The following is a 26,714-nucleotide window of genomic DNA, read 5'->3' as shown; positions in this document are numbered from 1 at the left end:
GAAGCCAGGGATGACACATACCCCGCCCCCTAAACCAGCAACTGTATATGTATTATCTCTTTGCTCAATATTTATACCACGCCACTCCTAGTTGTCCCCCCCCCATCACTCACTCTCTATATTAATTTCTCCACCTCCCTCCTTAATGTAACAACGAAACGGTTCAGGGTGCTTTTCCTACAGCCACGCTCTTATGCAACCCACGTCCAGCCTTGCTCACTACTCTATTGGCTCCGCGCCCCTTTTTGTCCCACAATCAATATTTCAACGATGGCCTCACGGCTCCCATACACAGCAGTTCTATCTCCCCCCCTCCCTCCCCATCCCCCAAATGGTGTAGCCAGCACCATGTGTGATATCAGCATTCTTTATTCGGTACTCAGTTGTGACTTTAACCACTTGTTCCACAGTTTCAGGTTGTATTTCAGTATTTTATTGTGCAATCGTGCAGTACAAGCTTATAAATGAGCATAAACAGTTCGCAAAATTATTAATTGCAAAATGTACTGTTGTGTATGCATAATGATTAATAAACAGATTAAAAAAAAAAAATGAAGAGCTGTTCCCCTTAGGAGCCTACATCTAGAGGGATGCACAGAAGATGTCGCTACAGAGTAGCTGGATATGACCCAGGTACAACAGGCAATGCCAATGTAGGGCTGATGGAGGGATACACATCCCCACAATCCAGAGGTACTTAAATTCTTGTTGTCTGTGGGGTAAACTGAGGAGCCTAGAAAGCACTCTTCCAGTCTTCCATCAACACTCCAAAATATTTTTTTTTTAAATAAATACATGTATACTAAAGTGACCATCTTAGAACGCAAGCAAATTGTCCCTGTCCTCCAGGCAGGTTAAAAGGTACTAGAGGAAAGGCACCCAAGTGTGTCTGGGTTCGAGCATATTTGTGTAATTAGTTGCAATCAAACCCTAGATGAAAATGCAAACCTTGTGCAACATTGTGCCTCAATCACACATTTGGGATTTTTTCATACTGTTTTACCATCTCCATAGAGAACGTGTTTCCGGTTCCGGGTTGGTGTGTGGAGAAACGACACAGCAGCACAAAGCTAGCGAAGCAAGCGGAGGAAGCGGTGGAGCAGTGGGATCACGGCCCGTGCTGCAGGCTGGGTGGTTGCCATTGGTCATTGGCCCTGGAGGGGTCTGCAGTTGCCAATAGCCCCTTGTTCCGACCTGACGCCACTTTCTTTGACTACTTCTTTGCCTGCGACCCCGCGGCGCCTGCAGCTAGGCTAGGTTGCAAAGCCCCACCACAGGAACAGGAGTGGGTGTGCAGGAGTGGTCCTGTGGGCAGAGGAGGGCTTTCCTGGCTCGCAGCCCAACAGCGCCCCACCTGCTGCTTTATCCGCGATCTAGGCACACCCGCCAGCCGCTCTGGTGTACCTACCCTGTCATCAATCCTGCTTGGTCAAGCACTCAGGGAAGCAGTGAGGCGGCAGAGAGTGTGCGCAGTGGCCTGCCCCCCATACATGCCAGCCTGCCTGACTGCTGCCCAGCCTACGGAGCGTGAAGTGCAGCATTGGCGTGTCCAATGACGGCAGAAGGAAAGGCGATGGGATAACACTGGCCGGTAGACCATGGACCCTGGACAAGGGACAACAAGCAATGTTTGGACCAGTGGTGGCCCTGGAGCATACAGTAAGGGGGTGTGTGACTGTGTGGCGAGCACAGTTGGTTTAGTCATCACTGCTTAGTGTGTGTGCCCCGCCTCCCCACGGAATCGGCCTGGCTAGGTTGGGTGCAGCTTGTGGGGTTGGCTGGAGGGACTCGCGCGCCCCTGCTCATCCTTACTCACACCCCTTTCCTCGGTTGGTCACATCTTCATAAAGTAAAGCAAGCAATCAAGTATCAAACAACTAAGCAACCAACCAATCTGAGCTCTGCTAGACTATCTAAGTCACCTAGAGTAAGGAAATGCCTCCTTAACATGGTTACCCCCTGACTTTTTGCCTTTGCTGATGCTAAGTTTTGATTTGAAAGTGTGCTGAGGCCTGCTAACCAGGCCCCAGCACCAGTGTTCTTTCCCTAACCTGTACTTTTGTTTCCACAATTGGCACACCCTGGCATCCAGGTAAGTCCCTTGTAACTGGTACCCCTTGGTACCAAGGGCCCTGATGCCAGGGAAGGTCTCTAAGGGATGCAGCATGTCTTATGCCACCCTGGGGACCCCTCACTCAGCACAGACGCACTGCTTGCCAGCTTGTGTGTGCTAGTGAGGACAAAACGAGTAAGTCGACATGACACTCCCCTCAGGGTGCCATGCCAACCTCACCCTGCCTATGCAGTATAGATAAGTCACCCCTCTAGCAAGCCTTACAGCCCTAAGGCAGGGTGCACTATACCATAGGTGAGGGCATAAGTGCATGAGCACTATGCCCCTACAGTGTCTAAGCAAAACCTTAGACATTGAAAGTGCAGGGCAGCCATAAGAGTATATGGTCTTGGAGTCTGTCATGCATGAACTCCACAGCACCATAATGGCTACACTGAAAACTGGGAAGTTTGGTATCAAACTTCTCAGCACAATAAATGCACACTGATGCCAGTGTACATTTTATTGTAACATACACCCCAGAGGGCACCTTAGAGGTTTCCCCTGAAACCTTAACCGACTATCCGTGTAGGCTGACTAGTTCTAGCAGCCTGCCACACACCAGACATGTTGCTGGCCACATGGGGAGAGTGCCTTTGTCACTCTGTGGCTAGTAAGAAAGCCTGTACTGGGTGGAGGTGCTTCACACCTCCCCCTGCAGGAACTGTAACACCTGGCGGTGAGCCTCAAAGGCTCACCCCCTTTGTTACAGCACCACAGGGCACTCCAGCTAGTGGAGTTGCCCGCCCCCTCCGGCCACGGCCCCACTTTAGGCGGCAAGGCCGGAGGAGATAATGAGAAAAACAAGGAGGAGTCACTGCCCAGTCAGGCCAGCCCCTAAGGTGTCCTGAGCTGAGGTGACTGACTTTTAGAAATCCTCCATCTTGCAGATGGAGGATTCCCCCAATAGGGATAGGAATGTGCCCCCCTCCCCTTGGGAGGAGGCACAAAGAGGGTGTACCCACCCTCAGGGCTAGTAGCCATTGGCTACTAACCCCCCAGACCTAAACACGCCCTTAAATTTAGTATTTAAGGGCTCCCCAGAACCTAGGAACTCAGATTCCTGCAACCTAAGAAGAAGAGGACTGCTAAGCTGAAAAACCCTGCAGAGAAGACGGAGACATCAACTGCTTTGGCCCCAGCTCTACCGGCCTGTCTCCCCACTTCTAAAGACACTGCTCCAGCGACGCTCTCCCCAGGGACCAGCGACCTCTGAAGCCTCAGAGGACTGCCCTGCATCTAGAAGGACCAAGAACTCCCAAGGACAGCGGCACTGTTCACCCAAGACTGCGACTTTGCTACAAAGAAGCAACTTTGAAACAACTTGCGTTTCCCGCCGGAAGCGTGAGACTTGACACTCTGCACCCGACGCCCCAGGCTCGACTTGTGGAGAACAATCACTTCAGGGAGGACTCCCCAGCGACTGCGAGACCGTGAGTAGCCAGAGTTGCTCCCCCCGAGCCCCCACAGCGACGCCTGCAGAGGGAATCCCGAGGCTCCCCCTGACCGCGACTGCCTGCTTCTAAGATCTGACGCCTGGTAAAGACTCTGCACCCGCAGCCCCCAGGACCTGAAGGATCCGAACTCCAGTGCAGGAGTGATCCCCAGGAGGACCTCTCCCTTGCCCAGGTGGTGGCTACCTCAAGGAGCCCCCCCCCCCCCTTACCTGCATCGCTGAAAAGACCCCTTGGTCTCCCATTGAAACCTATTGAGAACCCGACGCGTGTTTGCACACTGCACGCGGCCGCCCCCGTGCTGCTGAGGGTGTACTTTCAGTGTGGACTTGTGTCCCCCCGGTGCCCTACAAAAACCTCCTGGTCTGCCCTCCGAAGACGCAGGTACTTACCTGCTGGCAGACTGGAACCGGGGCACCCCCTTCTCCACTGAAGCCTATGCGTTTTGGGCACCACTTTGACCTCTGCACCTGACCGGCCCTGAGCTGCTGGTGTGGTAACTTTGGGGTTACTCTGAACCCCCAACGGTGGGCTACCTTGGACCAAAACTTGAACCCCGTAGGTGGTTTACTTACCTGCAAAAACTAACAAGCTTACTCCCCCCAGGAACTGTTGAAAATTGCACTGTCTAGTTTTAAAATAGCTATATGTGATTTGTGTGAAAACTGTATATGCTATTTTGCTAATTCAAAGTTCCTAAAGTACCTACCTGCAATACCTGTCATTTGAAGTATTACATGTAAATCTTGAACCTGTGGTTCTTACAATAAACTAAGAAAATATATTTTTCTATACAAAAACCTACTGGCCTGGAATTGTCTGAGTGTGTGTTCCTCATTTATTGCTTGTGTATGTACAATAAATGCTTAACACTACTCCTTTGATAAGCCTACTGCTCGACCACACTACCACAAAATAGAGCATTAGTATTATCTCTTTTTGCCACTATCTTACCTCTAAGGGGAACCCTTGGACTCTGTGCATACTATTCCTTACTTTGAAATAGTGCATATAGAGCCAACTTCCTACACCTCGCAACTCGGCCCCACAATAAGCCAGCCTAACCGAGAAACCATCTATTACCACATTGCTTCTTCCTGCCATACTGCCCACATTTGCCCTCACTGCTGTCAGCAGAGATGAGATCAGGCAGAATACGAGGCAGGACCTCACTCATAACCAAGAGAAAGGAGGAACTACTGCCTGCCGGAATTCAAACAAAAAGGAGGGCAACAGTAGACAACAGAGTCTATCCTGTAAGGTCTCCCAGGAATCCTCCCCAGATCCCCCCCCACCTCCCCTACTGAGCCCTTGTCAACACAGGACTTTGTAACCGCAGAGGCTATAGCCAAGCCATTTCAATGAGACCACCAGCCTCCAGTCCAGGGGGACGGCCTCCCCACCTCCAGCTAAGCCTTGTAAAATATCAGACTATTTTGGGGCAACAAACAGGATTACTAAGTATCAAACTCTCTCCGCCCCCTTAATATTGATTCAGGATCAGGCCCTTGTCCAGAGAAGGGGCTCAGAAGACGAAGAAAACTATCCCCGCCCCAACCACTCTCTCCCATCATCAGCATTATGCAGGGCAGAAACATAAGGGCTAGACCGTGGACTCAAAAGACACCAAGACTCTTAAAGATTGCTCCCCCACATTAGGGGGGGCATTGGCCACTATAAGAAACCAGGAACCAGTACTATACCCTCTGGCGTGAGGAAATCAGTCCAAACAGCATCCTGCACCTCCCAGGCAGGATAGACTAACCAACTTACTGGGTGATGAGGATAACGCCCCGTGAGGTGTGGGGAGAGAGGGGCAACAGTCCCCCCCCCCTCCCCCCAAGGTGCCTTAGACCTAAATACTACCATTTTCCCCATCATCAGTCCGGAAAATGCAGCTCATGAGGAGCCAGCTTTAAGGGCACCAGAAAAAGCTAGGGGCGCATGGCGATCCAGTCAGAATACTCAAGCCCCTCGGGCATCCCAAAGAATTGACTCCAACGAGCCCGCTGCCATCCTGGCGTCCGCAACGGATATATGGGTGACAATTTTGAACCTGATGCAGACACCATTAACAACACTACAGTTCCATGTCCCACAAAATGGGCATCCAGGTAGATCCGTTAAACACCCTGGCAGTTTTTGTCGCAGGAATTGATGGTAAACTACAAAAACTAAACTCACTAATAACAAGGACAGAAAAAACCCAACTTAAGGACTTCACCATTTGCTCTTGCAAGGAGATAGTGGGTTGCGTGGGCCAATTGGCAGTAATATTTAAAGATATTTTGAAGGAGATTCGTCGTTCAAGTAGAGAAGAAAGCATGGATATAGAGACCCCATTGCCATTGGAGCTGTCCTTAACTCCTAAACCACCAACACCCTCGGAGGAGAACCAGATTAGCTGCAGGGACCATCAGCTACGAGGATAAGCAACTCAGAGGGGAACGCAATCAGGAAAATAGGAAGTGCTCTGGAACACACATCCCAAACAAAAGAACCTAGAGATCAGGAAGGGCAGCCCTGCCACCGATTGACTTAGAGAGGAAGCGGGCAAGGAAGGGCAGGAAGAATACCCAGGTGGCGTCCAGAGTTGATACCAAAATTCCACATCATATTGCAGGAGGAGGATGTGGGGACCCCCCCCCCCCCTCCCCCCTTGCAGACAACGCAGCCCTGGACATTAGACCCTGATGGGCTTCCGTCCCCTGACCCGGCATTGAAAGGGCCAGAGTCGAAGGGTAAGGCTGGGCTCTCCCAGGACCGGCAAGTAACTATCCTATTGCGGCCCTCTGTACCTAGTCAGGTTGAGCTGAGGCCCACCCCCGGTAGGCCAGCAGAAGTGACAACTAAAGTAGAGGGGGCAGATGCGACAGTATGGAACCACCATCTAAGGGCGGATACAGCGGAGATTACAATAGCACAGTTAAGCTTGGCAGACAGCTCAAATCAGGCCTTGCTGGGTCAGGGCTTGCAGCTACTATGGATTTCAGAGTATAAATCCAGAGGCCCGCAACATGTGCTTAATCGCTCCACCATTCTCAAATTAATAAATGCACTCGCGGACCAGACACTAGTGTGTTCTGAGGACATCACCGCCATAAAATTCATTCAAGCGCAGGGCAGCCAGTATACGGACCCAACTGTTGTGATATTCACATTTCCGGAACTACCAATGCAAAATATAGAAAAAAGAAGCATCCTAAAAAGACTAGGGAATTGAAGTATGCTACTATTTAGGAGAAAGATACCCGCACCCGTTACTGTAGAGAAGCCACATGACCAGGAAAGAAACAGCCACCTGGTGCGTTCCACGAGGATGAACGAGCCCCAGGCTGGAGAACCTGGCCAAGACCTGCCAGGACAAGGTGCGGTACACTTCTACTAGATTTACAAATAGAAATAAGGGAAGAAGAGGGCCGGAGAAGAATCATAGCTAGACAACCCCAGAGAGATGGCCACTTTACAAGACAATTGGTCTTGGCTTCCAACAGCACTAGCCCCCGGATTACCTTGAAAAGCCTGAACGATAGCTCAACAAACACCTCCGACACAAGGATCATTAAGTATCTGCTCATGGAATATAGAGGGTCTTCAGTTGAAGCAGGAAGATGCAGAGATTATCGAATTCTTGAGCTCCTTTGATATCATAATGCTGCAAGAAACATGGGCACTTACAAATCATCCCCTAATTGGCTATGAGGAGATTTATAAACCTGCAGTGAAACATAATACGTTTGGAAGGGCAAAAGGAGGTCTATCAATTTATATCAACTCTAAGCTTGGGGCAAAATTATCTGGAGGACGGATGGGAGATCAGCCCGCACTGTGGGTTCGCCTGGATAATTGGGCTAAAAATAATCGTGATCCTTTAATCCTGATTAATGTGTACATTAATACCCCCACAAAAAAAAAAATGGAAGACAATATCCTGTTAAAACATCTGCTCCATATAAAAAATGTGTATAATCCTGCCTACTGGCTATTCTCCGGAGACTTTAATATTAATTTATTTCAGATGCCAACTGAGGTCCACGTACAATTAGTAGTTCCACTGCCCATTCAAAATTTACCACTCCGGATAAAGAAAGACAAAGTTGGTACTAAGCTAATTAAGTGCTGTGAGTTAGCAGGTCTCTGAGCTAAATGGGCGGCTACTGTCAGACACACCCCCCAGCCTGGACAAGAGTTACAGAAAAGGTAGTCTCATACTTAGATTACACCCTGGTAAAATGCCCCCCTATTTAAACTTGAGGGATTTTAGAATTCAAGACCACTCAGAAAGTGACCATAAGCCACAAATAATTACAATCCGGAGTCAAGTGCCTATCCAGGAAGAAACAAACCTCCTCAAAGGGTAACTCTATTCTGAAAACTTAAAGCGACTAAAATGGAGCTCATACTTGGTCACAGCCCAAGCAGAGGAAGCTGTTGGGATACTGGAAAATATGGCTAATGATCCATTAAGGGAAGTTGCCATATGGGAGTCCTGCACAGAAAACCTCATTAAGCAATCTCCAGGGAGGGGCAGGTTTAGGGGGGCATACCTGGGGGATAGAAAGAATATTCTCATCCCACGGGCAATACGACAGAGGAAATCGGGAGTGAAGAGGCTTCAGAGACAATTACAGAAATATCCGACTGACTATTTAATTTTTTTTTTAAATCTACGGAAAGAAAGGAAACTATTAAAGAGGGACATCTGGCTTTTTAAATGATCTAAGCAGGAAACACTACAGGCAAAATTACATATACATATGGCCATGCTAGATAAATGATTAGTGAAATAGTATAAACAAGGCTTCCAATTACCTAGATCGGCCTCCCCGGCCCAAGTCAGACTAGAGTATTTGCTAATAAAGCAATTATTGGCAAGACTGGTAGCACTTGTCAATGGCTGTTCCAAATTACCTTTAGCTCCCACAGGGACTCTGACAAATCTAGTCTGGCAGGAAATCAATCATGAGAGGGGCAATAAGATTTTTAAGGACTACTGGGAAAACAGCATAGCACGGCTGGAGCTGGGTGATCTGTGGGGCAGCTCATTACCGGCACCAGCTTTTAGAAAAGGAGTTAACAAATCAGAGAAAATCTCTATCTCATGGATGGCTGGTCCTAAATTCATATGCATTGGATAGGGAATTTCCTACCATGTCCTCCTCATTAGAACGAAAAACTAAGCAAACAGACCATCGAACGGATGAGGTTGGGAGATCGCCCAACTCGATTTCCTACCGAAATGGAAAAAAGAAGTAGGGATGTATCCACAGACTTGTAGACTGTGTCATCAAACTAGGTAGACCCTAAACCATGTGGTTTGCATTTGCCCAGCTATGGGAAATCAGAGAAGGGAATTACTGAGAAGAGAATTTAACATCCTAGGAGCTTGGTATTGTAGATTGGTTATCATGACAGCTCTCAACCCAAGTAATGAAAAGCTAAATACGAGATTAATCCAGTTTCTAAGATTTTCTTTCTGCCTGGATGGCTCCAGCAAGTTCATCAAGCACCCTTTAGGCAAAGAAGGGAATTGCTCAGTCACATAACATCTGACTCAATCCTGTAGACATTCAGTATCGGTAATGTAAGGGTTTTATTAAATCTTGAATGCACCTTCAGATAATAGGATGTTATTTTGTCCTCATAGGATTGTGATTATGCTACCCAAAAAAAAAAAAATTGGTTATGTTTGTGTCCAGAATGTATTTGGGTTTCCTTTGTTTTAATTATGAGGACCTCTTTTTATCTTCTGTTTACATTTTACCGTTTGCACACTTTTTAGGATAACTGATATCTGTAATTGTATTTATTATATGTGTTTTTATTAACTAATAAGGTATTTTTCTACCATACTAAATCACATGCCGTTACAGAGTCAATCGCAAAGATTGCATTTTTTACTATTATTCAGCATGGTATGACTTGGGGAGTTGCTATGCCCTTGCTAAGTATTTTCTCTACGTACCACAGTATTTTTTTAAACAAAGAGTGAAAACATCTGCATCGATTTTTAGCAGTGCATGATCCTTATGAAGAGTGTAGTTCAAAGTAGGTACTGGCACGGATTACAGCTTAAAGGAAATCAGTGCCCTATGGTTGCAAATGTATTTTCAAAGTACAAAAAACTCGTTTTTGCAGTTTCAAAACCTTGGAGCACAATTCCCAATTCTATTGCAACAGATATACAAGGAGCTCAAGCCAAAAACATACAACCACTAAAACTGCTTTTGACGATGTTATGTAGTTGCCATTTCTATATTAATCAAATAAGGGAAAGTTAACATGTTCAGAAGTTAATAGGTTACATACTAAGAATACATCTTACCTCTTGCTTTTTACCGAGATGATCTGTAAAACACAGAAAAAGGCTAATGAACATTGCATACAATTAAATTTTGCAAAGACAATTAGCTATAACATTTTGAATATAATACCCAAATTGGTTTCAGACTGAAAGTCCTTCAGTGCCACAGTGGTCGGCTTATCTTTCCCTTGATTCTTTCTCTTCTCCTTCTTATGTGTACCCTTTGACTGGGGAGAAGCATTACCAGGACTGTCGTGTTCCTTGGAGAAAACAAAAAAATATATATATTTGTTTAATTCAACTTTTTTTTCCTTTTAAAGATTCTTTTCTGATGTTGAAGCAAGAATATGATTTTAGAATATAATCAAAAAGTATCATTTTTATCAACATTATAAAGAAATTTCTCCCTGAGCGTGCAGTCTGACTTGGTCCTTTGATTAAAAACACACATTATATGGAAAATGTCACTTACCTAGTGTGCATCTGTTCGTGGCATGTAGTACTGCAGATTCATATGCTATGCATTATCCCTCCATCTAGTGTTGGGCTCAGAGCGTTACAAGTGGTTTTTCTTCGAAGAAATCTTTTCAGAGTCACAGAATCAAGTGACTCCTCTCGGTCATACTGCGCATGGTCATTGACCCCATTGTCAGATTGTTTTCCCGCAAAAGGGTGTAGGAAGGAGTGATAGAGTGTAATAATATAAACGCTGTACATAAATAGTAAATAAGAATAGACGTCCATGCAAATGTAAATGTATCTACATATGTACAAAAGAGAAAAAACTGCAATGATTACAGGCTTCCGGGGAGGAGGGAAGGTGCATGTGAATCTGCAGCACTACATGCCGGGAACAGATGTACACTGGGTAAGTGACATTTTCTGTTAAATGGCATGTCTAGCTGCAGATACACATGCTATGCATAGACTACAAAGCAGTAACTCTCCCCAAAATTGTGGTGGCTAGCCTGTAGGAGTTGGAGTTGTTTGAAATAATGTTCTTAAGACATTGGCCTGTTGCTTTGAAAATACATCTACACAATGTTTTGTAAATGTATGAGGAGTAGACCATGTGGCAGCTTTACATATGTCTGCCATTGGTATGTTTCGTAAGAATGCCATAGATGCACCTTTCTTTCTAGTGGAATGTGCTTTAGGTTGATGAAAAGTAGCCTTTTCGCCTTAATGTAACATGTTTGAATACATTTAACAATCCATCTTGCTAACCCTTGTTTAGAGATAGGATTCTCTTTATGTGGTTGTTGAAAGGCAACAAAAAGCTGTTTTGTTTTTCTGAATTCTTTGGTTCTGTCTACATAGTACATTAGAGCTCTTTTAAGGTCAAGAGTATGAAGGGCTCTTTCTACAATTGAGTCTGACTGTGGAAAGAAGACAGGCAATTCCACTGTTTGGTTTATGTGAAAAGGAGATACCACTTTTGGCAGAAATCTGGGATTTGTTGTAAGTATAACTTTATGTTTGTGCACTTGGAAAAAGGGTTCTTCAAGAGTGAATGCTTGTATTTCACTAACTCTTCGCAATGAAGTAATGTCTACCAGGAAGGCAACTTCCCATGTTAAGAATTGAATCTCACAAGAATGCATGGGTTCAAAAGGTGGGCCCATGAGTCTGGTGAGTACAATATTTAGATTCCAAGTAGGAACAGGTGGTGTTCTAGGGGGAATAATACATTTTAATCCTTCCATGAAGGCTTTTATAACTGGAACTGTGAGGTATGTTGAATAGTCTGCAAGTATGCCGATATTGCAGTAAGATGGAATTTAGTGGGTGAGAAAGCTAGATTTGATTTCTGCAAATGAAGTAGATAGCATACAATATCTTGTATGGATGCTATAAGTGGCTCAGTATTTTTAGATTGACAGTAGTAAACAAATCTTTTCCATTTGTTAGAATAGCATTGCCTAGTTGTAGGCTTACATGTTTGTTTGAGAACTTCCATGCATTCTAATGGAAGTTTTAAGTATCCAAATTCTATGACTTCAGGAGCCAAATGGCTAAGTTGAGAGCACTGGGATTTGGATGTCTGATTTGTCCCTTTTTTGTGTTAACAAATCCAGTCTGTTTGGAAGTTTGGAGTGAGGTACTACTGACAAGTCTAGGAGTGTTGTGTACCAATGTTGTCGTGCCCATGTTGGGGCTATGAGTATCCTGGTGAGGGAGGTCTGACTTAGTTTGATGACCAGAAAGGGAAGTAGTGGGAGAGGGGGAAAAGCGTATGCAAATATCCCTGACCAGTTGATCCATAGAGCATTGCCCTTGGGTAGAGGATGTGGGTGTCTGGATGCAAAGTTTTGGCATTTTGCGTTTTCGCTTGTTGAAAATTGGTCTATTTCTGGTGTTCCCCACTTTTGAAAGTACTGCCGAAATACCTGAGAGTGAATCTCCAATTCGTGTGTCTGATGGTGCGTCCTGCTTAGGAGATCCGCTAGCTGATTGTGTATTCCTGGAAGGTATTCTGCTAATAGATGAATGTGATTGTGAATTGCCCATTTATATATTGTGTGAGCTAGAAAGGACATTTGAGAAGAATGTACCTGCCTTGTTTCTTCAGGTATTACATGGTTGTCATATTGTCTGTTTTTATCAGAACAATCTTGAAGAAGGAGTTAAAACGCTTTTAGGGCAAGGAACACAGCTAATAATTCTAAATAGTTTATGTGAAAATGTCGCTGTTTTAAATTCCATTCCCCCTGAATGGTAAGGTTGTTGAGATGAGCTCCCCGACCTATCAATGATGCATCTGGTGTTATTGTGGTATGAGGAACAGGGTCTTGAAATGACCTCCCCTTCATTAAATTGCTGAGATTCCACCATTGAAGGGACTTGTGCATTTGGCGGTCTAACAACACTAGATTTTGCAATTGACCCTGTGCTTGAGACCATTGCTGTGATAGGCACTGTTGTAGTGTCATCATGTTTAGTCTTGCGTGCGGTACTATTGCTATGCAGGATGTCATCATTCCTAATAGTCTGATGATAAATCTTACAGTGTATTGTTGATTTGGCTGCATTTGTGGTATGAGATTTTGGAAAGCTTGTATCCTTTGTGTATTTTGATAGGCTAAAACTCTTTGCGTATTTTAAATAGCACCTAGGTAAGGTTGCACCTGTGTTGGCTGAAGATTAGATTTTTGGTAGTTGAGAGTGCACCCTAGTGTATGTAGGGTCTCTATTACGTATTGAGTGTGTTGTTGGCATTGTATAAAATTGCTTGATTTTATTAGCCAATTTTCTAGATATGGAAAGACATGTATGCATTGTCTTCTTAGGTAGGCTGCCACTACTGCCAGAGATTTTGTGAATATCCTTGGAGCTGTTGTTATGCCGAATGGTAGAACTTTGAATTGAAATGTTTTCCTGCTATCACAAACCTTAGGAATTAGGTGAGCTGGATGGATGGGTATATGGAAATACGCATCTTTGAGGTCAGTCATGTAATCTTGTTTTTGTAGTAGTGGGATGATGTCCTGCAGAGTTACCATGTAAAAGTGGTCTGACAGGATAAGTAGATTTAGGGATCCGAGGTCTAGGATGAGCCTGAGAGTGCCATCCTTTTTGGGAATGAGGAAGTATAGTGAGTATACTCCTGTTCCTTGTTGAGAATGTGGGACCAATTCTATTGCTTGTTTTAGTAGTAGCGATTGTACTTCTTTGCTGTAATAGAACACTGTGTTCTGGGGACAGCTTGTGGTAACGTGGAGGAATGTTTGGAGAGGTAGAAACCAATTCTAGGCAATAGCCATTACGGATAATTGACAATACCCAATGGTCTGTAGTGATGGACAGTATGGGCAGGTACTGGCTTCTCCTTCGGTTTATACATTTTTGCTGGTGGTTGAGCAGTGTCTAATTGTTCTTGAAAGGCCAGCTTCCTTTTGGTTTGTAGAGTAGGTGCAGTAACTATTTTGCCAGTCTCTTTATGGATGTGGATCCTTGACTGTCTTTCATCCATAACTTTAAAGGTAGGCTGAATCTCAGTGTCCTCATTAGAAGGTCCGTAAGATGTTTCATGCAGTGATTTTGAGCTCTGTTTAAGACGGCTCGAAAGTCATTGCTCTTCTGAACAAGAAGATTTGTTCGGCTCCGAAGATGGTAGCTTTTTCGGTCCCGAAAATGCAGCTGGTTGCTTCGGCTCCGAAGCAGGGCGTTGAGGCTTCGACTCAAAGGAGTGAGGACGCTTGCACGAGTCCGAAGTAGAACTCTTAATGGATTTACTCGACTCCAATACCGCCGGAGTGGCTTTTTTCTACGCCGAACCTGAAGGTCGGTCAACAAGAGTCTTTTTTTCGGGTCGAATCATGGCTCTCTGGCAGTGGTGTACCCAAGGCCTTCAATGATTTTTTTTTATAAGTGGGCGTAGGGGCAGACATACTTACGTGCTGTCTAGCAGTGATAGGTCTATTGTCTTCAGATTCTTGTTCGGAGTCGGTGACTCTGATGGAGACCGCTGTCTGGGCCTGTTCTTCCTCCAGGATGTCGAAATGTTCCGTACTCTTCGACGCCATTTCCAATCTTCTGACTCTTCGATCACGCAGGGTCTACTTAGATCGAAACGATGGACAGGCTTCACAATCTTTTTTGTGATCGAGAGAAAGACAGATTACAAACACGGTGTTGATCTGTGTAGGGAACTTTTCCGTGGCATCGAGAACAAAATTGAAATGGAGTCTGATCCATCAGTCTTCGACGCAGTAGGCCCGAACAGGCTTGAGTCGGGTGCACACGGCCAGAAGGGCAAAATCTAGTTTCCGACGGTACTATCGGTTCAAGGCTGGGTGGAAACGCGATCGAAACAATATGATGATTAAGGGAGTTTTCAAAAGTTTCCGATTCGAAATCTCTGAGCAAGAGGAAACACGTCCGAATCTGACAGTGTAAAGAAAACAATCTAACAACGGAGTCGATGACCATGCACAGTATGACCGAGAGGAGCAGTCACTCGATCCCGTGACTCCGAAAATACTTCTTTGAAGAAAAACAACCTGTAACACTCTGAACCCAACACTAGACGGTTGAATAATGCATAGCATATGTATCTGCAGCTACACATGCCAAACATTTTATTTATTTATTTATATATATAGAAAATGTCACTTACCCAGTGTACATCTGTTCGTGGCATGAGACGCTGCTGATTCACATGCTGTGCACATCCCGCCATCTAGTGTTGGGCTCGGAGTGTTACAAGTTGTTTTTCTTCGAAGAAGTCTTTTTCGAGTCACAAGATCGAGGGACTCCTCCCCTTTCGGCTCCATTGCGCATGGGCGTCGACTCCATCTTAGATTGTTTTCCCCGCAGAGGGTGAGGTAGGTGTTGTGTATATATTAATAGTGCCCATGCAATGGAGTAAATAGGTATGTACATAATGTGTTTAAAAGTAATATTTTTACAAATTTTCAAATGTACAAGTCTAATTTTTTCTCAACTTAAAACGGCTACATGCTCCCAGGGAGGTGGGAGGGCGCATGTGAATCTGCAGCGTCTCATGCCACGAACAGATGTACACTGGGTAAGTGACATTTTCCATTCAATGGCATGTGTAGCTGCAGATACACATGCTGTGCATAGACTAGTAAGCAGTTATCTCCCCAAAAGCGGTGGTTCAGCCTGTAGGAGTTGAAGTTGTTTGAAATAAAGTTCGTAATACTGCTTGTCCTACTGTGGCTTGCTGTGTTAACACATCCACGCAGTAATGTTTGGTAAATGTATGAGGCGTAGACCATGTGGCTGCCTTACATATTTCAGTCATTGGTATGTTTCCGAGAAAGGCCATGGTAGCACCTTTCTTTCTAGTTGAGTGTGCCTTTGGTGTAATAGGCATTTCTCTTTTTGCTTTTATTTAACAGGTTTGAATATATTTAACTATCCATCTGGCAATGCCTTGTTTGGATATTGGATTCCCTGTATAGGGTTTTGGAATGCAACAAACAATTGTTTTGCGAATTTGTTTCGTTCTATCTATGTAGTACATTAGTGCCCTTTTAATGTCTAATGTATGCAACGCTCTCTCAGCTACTGAATCTGGTTCTGGAAAGAATACTGGGAGTTCCACTGTTTGATTTAAGTGGAACGGTGAAATAACTAAGTAAGAATTTAGGATTTGTTCGTAGAACTACTTTATGCATATGTATCTGAATAAAGGGTTCTTGTAAGGAAATGCCTCCTTGGCATGGTTACCCCCTGACTTTTTGCCTTTGCGGATGCTATGTTTTGATTTGAACGTGTGCTGAGGCCTGCTAACCAGGCCCCAGCACCAGTGTTCTTTCCCTAACCTGTACTTTTGTTTTCACAATTGGCACACCCTGGCATCCAGGTAAGTCCCTTGTAACTGGTACCCCTGGTACCAAGGGCCCTGATGCCAGGGAAGGTCTCTAAGGGCTGCAGCATATCTTATGCCACCCTGGGTACCCCTCACTCAGCACAGACACACTGCTTGCCAGCTTGTGTGTGCTGGTGAGGACAAAACGAGTAAGTCGACATGGCACTCCCCTCAGGGTGCCATGCCAACCTCACACTGCCTATGCAGTATAGATAAGTCACCCCTCTAGCAGGCCTTACAGCCCTAAGGCAGGGTGCACTATACCATAGGTGAGGGCACCAGTGCATGAGCACTGTGCCCCTACAGTGTCTAAGCAAAACCTTAGACATTGTAAGTGCAGGGTAGCCATAAGAGTATATGGTCTTGGAGTCTGTCAAACACAAACTCCACAGCACCATAATGGCTACACTGAAAACTGGGAAGTTTGGTATCAAACTTCTCAGCACAATAAATGCACACTGATGCCAGTGTACATTCTATTGTAACATACACCCCAGAGGGCACCTTAGAGGTGCCCCCTGAAACCTTAACCAACTACCCGTGTAGGCTGACTGGTTTTAGCAGCCTGCCACACTCGAGACATGTTGCTGGCCACATAGGGAGAGTGTTTTTGTCACTCTGTGGCTAGTAACAAAGCCTGTACTGGGTGGAGATGCTTATCACCTCCCCCTTGCAGGACTGTAACACCTGGCGGTGAGCCTCAAAGGCTCACCCCCTTTGTTACAGCACCACAGGGCATTCCAGCTAGTGGAGTTGCCCGCCCCCTCCGGCCACGGCCCCACTTTTGGCGGCAAGGCCGGAGGAGATAATGAGAAAAACAAGGAGGAGTCACTGGCCAGTCAGGACAGCCCCTAAGGCAACCTGAGCTGAAGTGACTGACTTTTAGGAATCCTCCATCTTTCAGATGGAGGATCCCCCCCAATAGGGATAGGAATGTGACCCCCTCCCCTTGGGAGGAGGCACAAAGAGGGTGTAGCCACCCTCAGGGCTAGTAGCCATTGGCTACTGCCCTCCCTGACCTAAACATACCCCTAAATTCTGTATTTAGGGGCTCCCCAGAACCTAGGAACTCAGATTCCTGCAACCTAAGAAGAAGAGGACTGCTGAGCTGAAAAACCCTGCAGAGAAGACGGAGACACCAACTGCTTTGGCCCCAGCTCTACCGGCCTGTCTCCCCCCCCTTCTGAAGAAACTGCTCCAGCGACGCTTTCCCCAGGACCAGCGACATCTGAATCCTCAGAGGACTGCCCTGCTCTAAAAGGACCAAGAAACTCCCGAGAACAGCGGCCCTGTTCACCCAAGACTGCAACTTTGTTTCCAAAGAAGCAACTTAAAGACAACTGCATTTCCCGCCAGAAGCGGGAGTCTTGCAACTCTGCACCCGACGCCCCCGGCTCGACTTGTGGAGAAACAACACTTCAGGGAGGACTCCGAGACTGTGAGTAACCAAAGTTGTCTCCCCTGAGCCCCCACAGCGACGCCTGCAGAGGGAATCCCGAGGCTCCCCCTGACAGCGACTGCCTGACTCTCAGATCCCGACACCTGGAAAAGACCCTGCACCCACAGCCCCCAGGACCTGAAGGATCGGAACTCCAGTGTAGGAGTGACCCCCAGGAGGCCCTCTCCCTTGCCCAGGTGGTGGCTACCCCGAGGAGCCCCCCCCCCCCTTGCCTGCATCACTGAAGAGACCCCTTGATCTCCCATTGATTCCAATTGAAAACCCGACGTGTGTTTGCACACTGCACCCGGCCGCCCCAGGGCTGCTGAGGGTGTACTTTCTGTGCTAACTTGTGTCCCTCCTGGTGCCCTACAAAACCCCCCTGGTCTGCCCTCTGAAGACGCGGGTACTTACCTGCTGGCAGACTGGAACCGGGGCACCCCCTTCTCCATTGAAGCCTATGTGTTTTGGGCACCACTTTGAACTCTGCACCTGACCGGCCCTGAGCTGCTGGTGTGGTAACTTTGGGGTTGCTCTGAACCCCCAACGGTGGGCTACCTTGGACCGAAACTTGAACCCCGTAGGTGGTTTACTTACCTGCAAGAACTAACAATTACTTACCTCCCCTAGGAACTGTGAAAATTGCACTGTCTAGTTTTAAAATAGCTATATGTGTTTTATTTGAAAAGTATATATGCTATTGTGATTATTCAAAGTTCCTAAAGTACTTACCTGCAATACCTTTCATGCAAAGTATTACATGTAGAATTTGAACCTGTGGTTCTTAAAATAAACTAAGAAAATATATTTTTCTATACAAAAACCTATTGGCTGGATTTATCTCTGAGTGTGTGTTCCTCATTTATTGCCTGTGTGTATGTACAACAAATGCTTAACACTACTCCTTGGATAAGCCTGCTGCTCGACCACACTACCACAAAATAGAGCATTAGTATTATCTCTTTTTGACACTATCTTACCTCTAAGGGGAACCCTTGGACTCTGTGCATACTATTCCTTACTTTGAAATAGTGCATACAGAGCCAACTTCCTACAGTTCTTGTATAGTAAACGCTTGTATTTCACTTACTCTTCTGAGAGATGTGATAGCTATCAGAAAAGCTACTTTCCAAGTTAAGTACTGTATGTCGCATGAGTGCATGGGTTCAAAAGGTGGACCCATAAGTCGTGTTAAGACAATGTTGAGATTCCACGAAGGAACTGGTGGTGTTCTTGGTGGGATAATTCTTTTAAGACCCTCCATAAATGCTTTTATGACTGGGACCCTGAATAATGAAGTTAAGTGCGTAATTTGCAGATAAGCTGAAATTGCGGTGAGATGTATTTTAATGGATGAAAAAGCTAACTTTGACTTTTGAAAGTGCAGTAGGTAGCTGACGATGTCTTTAGCAGATGTGTTTAATGGTTGAATTTGATTATTATGGCAGTAATAAACAAATCTTTTCCACTTATTTGCATAGCAATGTCTTGTGGTTGGTCTCCTAGCTTGTTTTATGACCTCCATACATTCCTGTGTAAGGTCTAGGTGCCCGAATTCTAAGACTTCAGGAGCCAAATTGCTAGATTCAGCAATGCTGGATTTGGGTGTCTGATCTGTTTGTGTTGAGTTAACAGATCTGGCCTGTTTGGTAGCTTGATATGGGGCACTACTGAGAGGTCTAGTAGTGTTGTGTACCAAGGTTGTCTTGCCCAAGTTGGTGCTATTAGTATGAGTTTGAGTTTGTTTTGACTCAATTTGTTTACTAGATATGGAAGGAGTGGGAGAGGGGGAAAAGCGTAAGCAAATATCCCTGACCAACTCATCCATAACGCATTGCCCTGAGAGTGAGTCTGTGGGTACCTGGATGCGAAGTTTAGGCATTTTGCGTTTTCTTTTGTTGCAAATAGGTCTATTTGCGGTGTTCCCCACCTTTGGAAGTACGTTTTTAGTATTTAGGGATGGATTTCCCATTCGTGGTTCTGTTGGTGATCCAGAGAGAGATTGTCTGCTAACTGGTTTTGTATTCCAGGTATGAACTGCGCTATTAGGTGAATGTGGTTGTGAATCGCCCAATGCCATATTTTCTGTGCCAGGCGACACAACTGTGTTGAGTGTGTTCCTTCCTGTTTGTTCAGATAATACATTGTCATGTTGTCTGTTTTGACAAGGATGTGTTTGTGGGTCATTATAGGTTGAAATGCTTTCAGCGCTAGAAATACTGCTAGTAGTTCTAAGTGATTTATGTGAAACTGTCTCTGCTGAGTGCCCCATTGTCCTTGGATGCTGTGTTGGTTGAGGTGTGCTCTCCACCCTATCATGGAGGCATCTGTTATTACGTATTGAGGCACTGGGTCTTGAAAAGGCCGCCCTTTGTTTAAATTTATAGTGTTCCACCATTGAAGCGAGGTGTATGTTTGGCGGTCTATCAACACTAGATCTTGAAGTTGACCCTGTGCCTGTGACCATTGTGATGCTAGGCACTGTTGTAAGGGCCGCATGTGCAATTTTGCGTTTGGGACAATGGTTATGCATGAGGACATCATGCCTAGTAGTTTCATCACTAATTTTACCTGTATCTTTTGTTCTGGGTGCATGGCTTGTATTACGTTTTGAAATGCCTGAACCCTTTGTGGACTTGGAGTGGCAATCCCTTTTGTTGTGTTGATTGTTGCTCCTAAGTATTGTTGTATTTGGCACGGTTTTAGGTGTGACTTGTTGTAGTTGAGTGAGAAACCTAGTTTGTGAAGGGTTTCTATGACATCATTTGTGTGTTGTGAACACCGTTGTCGCGTATTGGTTTTGATTAACCAATCGTCTAGGTACGGGAACACGTGTATTTGCTGTCTTCTGATATGAGCAGCCACTACTGCCAGGCATTCTGTAAAAACTCTTGGCGCTGCTGTTATACCGAATGGCAACACTTTGAACTGGTAATGTACCCCTTGGAATACGAACCTTAAGTACTTTCTGAGGGAAGGATGTATAGGTATATGGAAATATGCATCCCTTAGGTCCAGTGTGGTCATGTAGTCTTGTTGTTTGAGCAGTGGGATCACGTCTTGCAGTGTCACCATGTGAAAGTGATCTGATTTGATGTATATGTTTAGTGTTCTGAGATCTAATATAGGTCTTAGAGTTTTGTCTTTTTGGGGTATGAGAAAGTACAGGGAGTAAACTCCTGTTCCTCTTTGATGAATTGGTACTATTCTCTATTGCATCTTTTTGCAACAACGCTTGGACCTCCAGTTGTAAGAGTTCCATATGTTGTTTGGACATGTTGTGTGTTTTCTGTGGGACATTTGGAGGGAATTGTAGAAATTCTATGCAATAACCATGCTGGATAATGGCTAGGACCCACGTGTCTGTTGTTATTTCTATCCAGTGTTTGTAGAAATTGGTTAGTCTCCCCCCCACTGGTGTTATGTGTTGGGGATTTGTGACGTTGAAGTCACTGTTTATTTTGTGGAGTTTTGGGACTCTGGAACTTCCCTCTACTCTTTGGGAATTGTCCCCCTCTATATTGTCCCCGAAAAGTTCCCCGCTGATATTGACTCTGATAAGTGGGCCTTGTTTGTGAGGTTGAGGGTTCTGCGCTCTGTCCCCGAAAGCTCCCTCGAAACTGTGTCTTCTAAAAAGTGCCTCTGCTCTGTGGGGAGTAGAGTGCGCCCATGGCTTTAGTTGTATCTGTGTCTTTTTTGAGTTTTTTGATAGCAGTGTCCACCTCCGGCCCAAACAACTGCTGTCCGTTAAATGGCATATTCAGCACGGCTTGTTGTATTTCCGGCTTGAATCCTGATGTACGCAGCCAGGCGTTTCTCCTTATGGTCACTGCTGTATTTACAGTACTAGCAGCTGTGTCCGCTGCGTCCATTGCTGACGGTATCTGATTGTTCGAGATACTCTGTCCTTCCTCCACCACTTGTTGTGCTCTCTTATGGAACTCTTTGGGCAGATGTTCTATGAAATGCTGCATTTCGTCCCAATGAGCCCTATCATATCTAGCCAGCAAGGCCTGGGAGTTGGCAATGCGCCATTGGTTGGCTGCTTGTGCCGCAACCCTTTTCCCCGCAGCGTCGAACTTGCGACTCTCCTTGTCTGGAGGTGGTGCGTCTCCTGAGGTGTGTGAGTTCGCTCTCTTGCGAGCTGCCCCTACTACCACTGAGTCTGCTGTTAATTGCTGCGTGATGTACACAGGGTCTGTTGGTGGTGGATTGTACTTCTTCTCCACCCTTGGAGTAATGGCCCTGCCCTTCACAGGCTCCAGAAACACCTGTTTGGAGTGTTTCAGCATTCCCGGTAGCATAGGGAGACTTTGGTACTGGCTATGTGTGGACAATAGTGTGTTAAATAATAAGTCATCCTCGATGGGTTCTGCATGCAGGGTGACATTATGAAATGCCGCTGCCCTCGACACCACCTGTATGTAGGCTGTACTGTCCTCAGGTGGTGACGGTCTCGCTGGATAACAGTCGGGACTGTTATCCGATACTGGCGCATCATAAAGATCCCATGCTTCTGGATCATCCTGACTCATTCCGGTATGAGTTGGGTACTGCATCATTGGTGGAGTGGCTACCGGTGATGGTTGTGGTGAGCGTTGTGGAGATGGTGGCGGGGTTACTTGTTTTGCCACCTTTGCCTGTAGCTGCTTGTCTTTCTCTTGGAAGGCAAGTTTTCTTTTCATTCGAATTGGGGGAAGAGTACTGATCTTCCCTGTGTCTTTTTGTATGTGGAGCCTTCTTTGAGTGTAATCTGGCTCTACTGACTCTAGTTCTTGTCCGAATCTGTGTCCTTGCATTTGTGAGGACAGGCCCTGTTCCTCTGTGTAGGAACTTGTTTTCGGTTCAGAGGCCGGATGTTTCGGTATGGAAACTTTTTCGGCTGTCTTTTTCGGTTCCGACAACACTTTTTTTTTATCTTCGGCGTACTGGTCTCTCGGTGCAGACTCGTTTCGGTGCCACCCTCTCGGTGCCGAGATTGCTCTGACCCGGTGTCTCGGGGTCGAGTTTGCTCTGTGCCGGTATCTCGACCGGAGTCGGATGACTTCGACACATGCATGCCCTTTTTCGGTGCCGATGGTCGGTCACCTACTTTCCGGGTTAAGCCATGGCCTGCTGGCGGTGGCGTCCCCTGGGCTTTCGTGCTTTTTCCGCGAGTTTTGTGTATCGATGTCTTACGGTTTTCGGCGTCTGTTCGGGATCGACCTCGTCCGAGTCCGAATCCTCGATGGAAAAGGTTTCTTCTTCCTCTTCCAAGTGTCTTTGTCCTGTCGGCGCCGACGCCATTTGTAGTCTCCTTGCTCTTTGGTCTCTTAACGTCTTTCTGGACCGAAACGCTTGACAGGCCTCACAGGTATCCTCTTTGTGGTCTGGAGACAGACACAAATTACAGACCAGATGCTGATCTGTATAAGGATACTTGTTGTGACATTCGGGGCAGAAGCGGAATGGGGTCCGTTCCATTAGCCTTGAAGACGCACGTGGTCGGGCCCGACCAGGCCCCGCCGGGGAATCGAAAACCCCGAAGGGCCACAGGAACTCTTCAAGATTCGGTGTCGATCTGTTGTAACTAACCCGATACCGAACGCAAACAATACCGTCGAATTTTCCGAGATTTTAGCTAACTTTCCGAACCGAAACGCGGAGCGAAAAGGAACACGTCCGAACCCGATGGCGGAAAGAAAACAATCTAAGATGGAGTCGACGCCCATGCGCAATGGAGCCGAAAGGGGAGGAGTCCCTCGATCTCGTGACTCGAAAAAGACTTCTTCGAAGAAAAACAACTTGTAACACTCCGAGCCCAACACTAGATGGCGGGATGTGCACAGCATGTGTATCTGCAGCTACACATGCCATCGAACATACATAAATATATATACACACACATACATATATATATATATATATATATATATATATATATATCTCTGAGGACTGTTATCAAGAAGTTGGTAGTGTGGTGTCATCCTGAAACAACTAAACAATACAGATGTTTTTATGGTAGGTTTCATATACCTCAGTGTAAAAAGTAAGTCAGCACCTTCACAGTATTCACAGCTGCAAAACTACACAATGCCTAAGGACAATGAGGGTGGCCTTGCAAGTCCATATAGCAGTGCTGAGGCAGATGCCAGCAAGTTCACTTTCAAGCTTAGAATGGGCATTAGGATCTTACAAATAGACCAACTCATCCACTTCCATTGTTCCCTGGGCAGGGGGCGAGATGTTCACAGATTGAATTTAAAGTAACCATGACAGTGAACTAGGATTACAAGTAAGTAATTATTCCTTCTCCTTAAATGGGATCTCCAATATACATATTTTAAAAATGTTATTCAAATTTTTCAATTAAGCATAAACAAAGAAAAATACTAAGTTACAGGCATGGGATCTCAGTACCACTGGTGTATAAGACATACCTATGGAGACTAAGAAAAATGTACAGGTTTGAAGATTGCTTCACTAAATAAATTCAGATTCTTCATAGCCAACCAGAAGTTAAAATACGTATGAAGGGAAAATAATCAAAAAGCATAAAGGTAATGTGTTGCTGGCAAGGCTGTCCCTACTCTCCCTTTTTGCTGGCAGGGCTGTCCCCACTCGTCCCTGTTTGTTATAAATGTAGAACCCTTTACATACAAACTGTCAGGAGCTGATGGGACACAACCTATAAACTACAATTGTCATGTAACTAATATTTTAGCATATGCCAATGATATATTCATAATAACTATTGACAGAAACATCCAATCAAAGAAATAGAAAGTGAAGCAAAGAGCTTTGGAGAAATCTCCTGGTGTCTCTTCCTCTGCAAGATAAACTCATATTTTGGTAAACATTCTCTAAAATACAAGATTCTAGAAGGTGGAGACTGCAATGTATTTAGGAGACAATCTAGCAGCCTATATTGATAAACTGGTACGTGTGAACTATGAGCTATTAGAAGAAGCTTAAAAAACTGAAATGGCTTATATTTAACTGTTATTGGTCATTGTAAAATTATCAAAATGACTATACTGCACACATTTATTTAAAGCACTACCTGTGGCTCTAAATGCTTCATGGATTATTTAACAAAATGCATGTGATATGCAACAGCTTTCTGTGGGAGCTATAAACATCCAATAAGAGCACTTAAATACCTCACATTATAATTATCAAGAGGTGAATGGAATTTTCCAAATTTCAGGTATTTTTGCTTTTCAGAAATAATTCAACACATGGGTATTCTTATTGCAGATGGTATTATTAAAACTTCAGGTATTGTTAAACTTCCCTCTATTTGCAAGCCATGCCTTGGTAATAAAGCAACCAGTTTTTTTAGTTTGATGTACCAAGCAGTGCTACTACAAAAAGAACAGTTTAATGTAGTGCAGTCAGCTTTTAATGCCTGGAAAATTTGGGTTAGAACTTAAAATCAGAAACTTTAATTATTATACTCTACTTTAGCAGTCTTATTTCCAGGATTTTTTTTTGACAAACATTTTATTTGTTTTGAGAATGCGATAGTCAACATGGTCCACATAGCCTACAGTTAACATTAAATTTACTGGGAAGTAAAAAGAAACAGAAACACCCAAAACTACCTGCCCATTAGGACACTCCTTCCTTCCACCCTCCCTCATTTCCCTCACCAGTCAGAAATAAAGATGGAATAACAGATTAATCATCCCATTCAGCTTGCCCCCTCGCCCTTTCCTGGAATGTTCAGGTGTTCGTCTTCAGGTGAGTGGCTGACAGGGCGGGCTTGCCCCAAATCCATATCTCTGTAGCAGTAGTCAGCCCATCCTTTCCACATCTTGTGATGTTTATGGGGGCAACCTTTCACTTTATATACCACCACCTCCATACGGTGATCCATTCCCTTCTTCCACCCTGCTAAGGATGAAGGGGATCACTGCCTCCCATTTCCTAGCTATATCACTCTTTGCTAGCGTCAGTCCTAGATAAAGCAGGGACAGTTGATACCTAACCCTGCCAAGGTCTTCTGTGAGGTGGAGGAAGGTGAGGCGCAGTTCTCTTAAGATTTGCCATGACGGGACCCTATCCACGCATGCCAACAATTCCCAACAGAATTTGTCTAACTTGGGACAGCTGCATATGGTATGAAAAAGTGTCCTTAGCCATCCACAGCAAAAGTAAGCTGGGAATGTGATTACCCCTATCTTCAAAAGACTATGTTGTGTATGGTATACCCCATGTATATACTTGAATTGGAGCAGCCGGAGCCTGACCGCTATGCAACCTCCAGCAGTGTCCCCAGGATTTCTGTCCAGGCATACTTTTCCAGCTCCCCTATGTCTGCCTCCCATGCCGCACAGAGGGTACCAAAGTGTCCAGTTGATTGGTCATGGGGATTGGTAAATTTTCATGATTTTATGATCATCATGATTCCTCTAATGGGTTGAATTTGGGGAGATGAGACAGGGCAGCGATGTATGGGGTATATGCATGGTGAAGCTGTAAATATTTGTGAAACTGGCTGTAGTGTAGTTGATACTTGGTCTGTAGGGACTGGAACGTTTTGAGGACTTTGTTCTGCATTACATCCCCCATGAATGAGATCCAGGTGAGGTCCCATTTCCAGAATCCCTCCAATATGGCAATCTGAGGAAGCACATGGCCCCACCAAATTGGTGTTTGCCCTGTCAGCCAACCCCATCACTTTATATGGCAGAGGGAGGTGCACCACATATTTAGCAACACTCTAGTCGCTTCTGCACCTGCCCTACAGGTATGCCTCAAGGGGAGTACTTCCCATTGCTTTTCTGTCTAAAGCATATGCCAGGTCTCCGCGCAAGCCACACCACAAGTCATTAACGATAAGAAGATAAGCTGTTTGGTAGTGGGATTCAATGTCTGCTGCAACTATGCCTCCACAGTTGGCAGATTGAAAACATTTGCTAAGGGCAACTTGGGGAGTCTCCCCCTCCCACAAGAAGGCATTGAGTATGGAGTTTAGCCTGCGGGATGTCGTATGAGAAATTTTGTAAGTAATATGGCAGTCTGGGCAGAAACACCATCTTAAAGAGGGCGGACCGCCCGGTCAAGAATAAAGGGAGCAC

General features: G+C 45.3%; 1 protein-coding gene across 5 annotated transcripts in view; it reads right to left on the bottom strand.

Annotated features, from left to right (window-relative positions):
* The window catches only part of GKAP1 (G kinase anchoring protein 1), an 814,129-nt gene that overhangs the window by 575,394 nt on the left and 212,021 nt on the right, over positions 1-26,714 (bottom strand). For all 5 annotated transcript variants that reach the window (XM_069229880.1, XM_069229873.1, XM_069229909.1 and 2 more), the window contains exons 5-6: positions 10,002-10,131; positions 9,893-9,915 (exon numbers count right to left, since the gene is read on the bottom strand). In XM_069229880.1, the coding sequence (XP_069085981.1) occupies positions 9,893-9,915; positions 10,002-10,131 (153 nt within the window). The remainder of the gene's footprint in view (positions 1-9,892; positions 9,916-10,001; positions 10,132-26,714) is intronic.

The sequence above is a fragment of the Pleurodeles waltl genome, chromosome 1_1 (genome assembly GCF_031143425.1).
Source record: "Pleurodeles waltl isolate 20211129_DDA chromosome 1_1, aPleWal1.hap1.20221129, whole genome shotgun sequence".
NCBI lineage: Eukaryota > Metazoa > Chordata > Amphibia > Caudata > Salamandridae > Pleurodeles > Pleurodeles waltl.
Note: the sequence above shows the minus strand (reverse complement) of the source record. Positions and strands in the feature narration are given on the sequence as shown.